General features: G+C 53.5%; 1 protein-coding gene across 1 annotated transcript; it reads left to right on the top strand.

Moving 5' to 3' along the window:
* Positions 1–345: 345 nt before the first annotated feature.
* Positions 346–3,569, top strand: NHLRC1 (NHL repeat containing E3 ubiquitin protein ligase 1). Its single transcript, XM_032424822.1, has one exon. It carries the CDS (start codon positions 380–382, stop codon positions 1,565–1,567), a length of 1,188 nt encoding a protein of 395 aa, XP_032280713.1. The 5' UTR covers positions 346–379; the 3' UTR covers positions 1,568–3,569.
* Positions 3,570–5,311: the final 1,742 nt, after the last annotated feature.

Here is a 5,311-nt window from a genome sequence, read left to right as displayed (position 1 = left end):
GGGTACCAGGTGGAAAACTGTTCTAGTTCTTGCTTTGCCACTTACAGCCTGGGTAATCGGGGGCAACCTGCTCGTGCTTCTTCAATAGCTGTGCTTCCTCGCGCGTCAAGTGAGGTGACCCACCCATGGCTGTCGCGAAGGTCACGGGTCTGCCCGCGCGCTGTGGATACAGCCTGTGAGCAAGGGTCCACCCCCAGGCCCTCCGGAGTCAGTGCCGCGCGCGCCCACCAGGGGACAGCAGGCCGCGCCGCCCAGCGGCTGCGCGCGGGCCCCGCGACGTCAGGAGCAGCGCCCCGCCCCGTGACCGTGACCGAGCGCGGCGCCCGGACGCGTCCGGCCCGCGGACCCGCGGCGCAGCGGGGACGCCGGCAGCCGCGCGATGGGGGCCGAGGCGTCGGGGAGCGGGCCGGCGCTGCAGGAGCTCGTGCGCGAGGCCGAGATCAGCCTGCTCGAGTGCAAGGTGTGCTTTGAGAGGTTCGGCCACCGCCAGCAGCGGCGCCCGCGCAACCTGCCCTGCGGCCACGTGGTGTGCCTGGCCTGCGTGGCCGCCCTGGCGCACCCGCGGACGCTGGCCCTCGAGTGCCCCTTCTGCCGCCGAGCCTGCCGGGGCTGCGACACCAGCGACTGCCTGCCGGTGCTTCACCTCCTGGAGCTCCTGGGCTCGGCGCTGCGCCCAGCCCCCGCCGCCCCCCGCGCCGCCCCCTGCGCCCCCGGGGCCCTCACCTGCCACCAAGCTTTCGGAGGCTGGGGGACCCTGGTCAACCCCACGGGGCTGGCGCTGTGTCCCAAGACGGGGCGGGTCGTGGTGGTGCACGACGGCAGGAGGCGGGTCAAGATCTTTGACTCCGGGGGAGGCTGTGCTCATCAGTTTGGAGAGAAGGGGGAGGCTGCTCAGGACATTAGGTACCCACTCGATGTCACCGTCACCAACGACTGCCATGTGGTTGTCACCGACGCCGGCGACCGTTCCATCAAAGTGTTTGATTTTTTTGGCCAGATCAAGCTTGTCATTGGAGGCCAGTTCTCCTTACCTTGGGGCGTGGAGACCACCCCGCAGAATGGGGTCGTGGTAACTGATGCGGAGGCAGGGTCGCTGCACCTGCTGGAAGTCGACTTTCCCGAAGGGGTCCTCCAGAGGACGGAAAGGTTGCAAGTTCATCTGTGCAGTCCCCGAGGGGTGGCCGTGTCTTGGCTCACGGGGGCCATTGCGGTCCTAGAGCACCCTCTGGGGCTGGGGACTGGGGCCGGCAGCACCACGGTGAAGGTGTTCAGCCCAAGCATGCAGCTGATCGGCCAGGTGGATAGCTTTGGGCTGAGCCTCTTTTTTCCTTCCAGGATAACTGCCTCAGCTGTGACCTTTGATCACCAGGGCAATGTGATTGTTGCAGATACTTCTAGTCAGGCTGTCCTATGCCTAGGAAAACCTGAGGAATTTCCGGCTCTGAAGCCCATCATCACCCACGGTCTCTCCCATCCTGTAGCACTGGCCTTCACCAAGGAGAATGCTCTTCTTGTGCTGGACAGTGCAGCCCATTCTATAAAAGTCTACAACGCTGACTGGGGGTAAAGGGGTGCGGTGGGGGTTCTGGGGTCTGCAGTCAAAAGCCCTGGAAGGCCACTAATGAATTGTTTAACCTTGGATCAATTAACCTCCTCTCTCCAACAGGGATAATTATAACTGCCTGGCAAACTTACAGAGCTTGAGGTAATTATTAAAGAATAATAATCTACCATTTATTGAGTATGTGCACCCTGTGCTGAGAAATTTGCCAATATTAGCTCAGTGTATTCTTACACCTGTACCCAGGGAGGTAATGTCTATGATTAATCCCATTTTAGAGATGAGGAAAACGGAGACCCCGAGAGTTCAAGTGACGTTCCCAAGGTCACATTTACTTACTGTGACAGTCACAACGGGAACGCGACTCGGCCTCCCCAACCCCTTGCTCTTAAATAAGTTAACAGATGTGAAAAAACCACGTGACTGTATATTGTTACTCGGTGTACTCTGTTTACTGGTAGCTGTTTCTTCTGGTTGGATGGGCAGGGAAAGGAGACTTTAGAGTGTTCAAGAGAAAATCAGGGTTGTGTGATGGGCGTGGGCAAGAGTGTCATTCAACTTGCAGCTCCTTCGATGGTGCCTTAGCTGGAGGAACTGTGGGTCCTGAGTTACTTGACTAAGGAAAACAGTTGAACTGCCTGTGGAAAAGGTAAAGGTGTCTGTTAAGACCTGTGTCTCCTCCACCACAGGCACTCAGGAAACGCTAGTTGGATGGTGCAGAAAAGCCTGTGTGGGGATAAGTTCGGAACCACCGCAGACCACTCCACACTCACACACCTCGTGCGAGAGGCCTGGAAGGCAGGCCTGTCCCATGTGTGCGTTCCTAGAGAGAGAAGTCCCCACAGTCGGCTCAGGGCAGGATGAGTTTGCCTGCCTCTTCATAACCAGTGGTGACCTGAAGCACTTTTGCGGTGGGCTTTTTCTGTGCCCCATAAATTTATCCCATGGGACACACTGCGTTCTCAGTAACCAGTTCCCTTGATGCTAAGCCAGGCCCCTGGGAAACCCGTGAATACTTCTCGAATTGATATAAAGCTCTGACCGAGATAAGGCCTGCTCTTTAACGTTGCAGCCGATTGAGCGAATAGGGGGAAACTTCAGGTGAAGTGGCCGGTTCTCTATAAATGGTGTTCTTAGCGAATGTCAACATCTCCGAGTTTAGGGTTGCTGGAATAGTACCAAACCACGGGCACATCAGAAGCAGGAGCAAAATAAATTTTTTTTCTCAGGGAGAACATAGTGGTTTTGAGAGGTAAGAGTTTGCTTTAGGTAATAGCTGATGTTTTATCAACAATAGGTTTCTATTGTACAAACAGGTTTGATAGATATAACGGACGCACTGGAGATAGCCCCCAAATTAGGAGTAAGCTGTGTTCCAGAAGGTTAAGTTTGTCCTTTGGAGCTAAAAGAGAGACCGTGGTCCATGCCGGGCCCCAAAAACCCGTTGTGCTTTCACTGCTTCCCTCATGTCACGCTTGGATTGCAGGGACCCGGGACCACCACTTGTAAATGCATTCCAAATAGGGATTCTGGGGACAACCTCGTTCCCCCCACCCTTAGAAGCCATCCTTAGGTCAGTGACCTCACAGGTATTCTCATCTGTGTAGCAAGAAAAGGTGCCTCAGGCAGAGATGTAGGTTCAGACTTGGTCATTTGCAGGTGGGACAGCTGTGACCTTTAAAAAGTTTTTCTCAAGAACAACGACATTTTAATGGCCTCAGGGTCAGCCAATTCAAGGGACTGTCTCCTATTTGCAGTTATCAATGGCATCATCTTTGACTAGAGAGCTGGGCTTAGGTCTTTTTAAGACAGCACTGGTAGGACAGGAAGAGAACATGCAGCGCGTGTGGGGGTATGCGGCCCAGGTGTGACTTGTTACCGTGTCGTGACCCAACCAAAAAGATGGGGTGTTGTGAGTCCTTGAGAGGATGTGAGAGCGAATCAGAGAGATGAGAGTGAGTGACCTTGCTTACTACCTCTACCTGGTAGATAAGCAGGCTTGGGAGTGGGTAGGACAGGATACACAACAGAAAGACAAAAAGCTCCTCCCAGGAATGGTATCATGAAGGAGCAGGGCTTCCCCGGGGAAGACACGAAGCTTCTGGTGCTGGTCTCCAAGCATGCATCTGCTGAGGGAACAGGCTCGGTGACCTGCATGGCACATGCCATGAGGTATACTCCATATACCTCAGAAAAATGAGGAGAACCACACTGGTGAGTGCAGATTTAATTATCCTTACCTCTGCCACAGGACGGAGAAATGCATACTGGTGGTCAATCCTCCACCAATGGAGATACGCTACGGAGGTGTATCATGGTGACTAGGAGAGGAACTCTTTTCTTGAAGGATATGTAGAAAATATGAGAGGAAGACGGCCACAACTCACCACAACTACCATACTGAACTGTCATGGCATCCGCTGTGCCCCTCCCCCAGCCCTGCTGATGAGCCTGACCCTCTCCAGCGATAGCTGATTGGATAGGAGTGCATCCCTAACTACAGCCTATCCATCAACATCCCACCAAATGTACTAATTGGACCAGAAAATTGGCCTATGAATTGGCCCGGGACGAACAGGTTTTCCCAAAAAGGGGCAAGGAGATCTGATTAGAATTTCGTCCCTGAAGTTGTACATTGAGAAATATGGAGCACGTCAGGCAGATGGCAGCCTGGGAGGATGCTGAGCACATACCAAGTTGGGGGGGAGTGCAGAGCTGCAGTGAGGAGACCAAATTCACAAATGAGAAGAGGCTGTAGGGCAGAGAAAAGATCCAAGTGTAGGAATCCAGGTAGGAATGGGAGGAGAAAAGGCCCCCAGAGAAGCTAACCTGGGCGGCTTTGTTCTTTGCAAAAGACATGCCTCACAAAAGTTACACCGTGGGGCGATTTGTTCGGAGGAAACTGAGCTTGAACCTACTGATTTTGGTGCCAGGAGTACGCCATGGTTTCTGAGGGGGCCACACTCTCCTCAGCACCCCCGCCCCTGACACTCGGGGGCCTGAGACCACAGGTACACACAAGCCGCAGGTCTAAATATTTGAGTTACCAATGGAGCCAAAAACCTGTCAAATAAAATACATCTGATCCTCCTCCTTTAACAAAAGTAAATATAAATGTTTAAAATGCACTTTCATTACTGTCTGGGAAGCCAGGTTTATTTTAGAATTACTTGGATGGAGTTTACGCTCCATTTTAGAGTGTCGCATTTTAAAGAAAGATCGTGATAAGCTGGAGGATGTTTGAAAGGTCTGAAGAAGGGGCACCTGACTGGCTGAGAAGAGCATGTAACTCTTGATCTCGGGGTTGTGAGTTCGAGTCCCACATTGGATGTAGAGATTACAAAAAATAAATATTCCTTTCACCAAGAAAAGGGAAGTGCTGTGGGTAGCTGGGCAGTTTGGGGAAGTTGGTCCAGAATTAAGCAATTTGTGGTGAGTTTGCTGAGTAACTTGTAGAGAGTCACAACGCCCTACGGTGACGTTGCGGTAGCCTTGGTTGGGACTGGGTGGAGAACTTCCATGTTCTCAGTCACCACATTTCCAATCTCACCCAGCACACGGGACTTTGAGGGATGGGGTTGCCTGAGTCACGTCTCCTGTCTGATCCTGAAGAGCAGAGACAACCCCAGCGCGCTGGTTCTCCAACGTCCAGCAGTGGTATCAACACCTGAGGGAAGAGAGGAACTGAAAGTGCTCCTCTCCCCCTCACCTGCTGGTGGGCTCGGAACGTTGTTGAAGTCATCTCAGGGT

Source organism: Phoca vitulina, unplaced genomic scaffold (assembly GCF_004348235.1).
Source record: "Phoca vitulina isolate PV1807 unplaced genomic scaffold, GSC_HSeal_1.0 scaffold31, whole genome shotgun sequence".
Taxonomy (NCBI): domain Eukaryota; kingdom Metazoa; phylum Chordata; class Mammalia; order Carnivora; family Phocidae; genus Phoca; species Phoca vitulina.
The sequence above is the reverse complement of the archived record's forward strand: the minus strand, read 5'-3'. Positions and strand labels throughout refer to the sequence as shown.

What these genes read in the sequence shown, in the direction of transcription:
- NHLRC1 (XM_032424822.1), top strand. Translation starts at nt 380, where the DNA reads ATGGGGGCCGAGGCGTCGGGGAGCGGGCCGGCGCTGCAGGAGCTCGTG.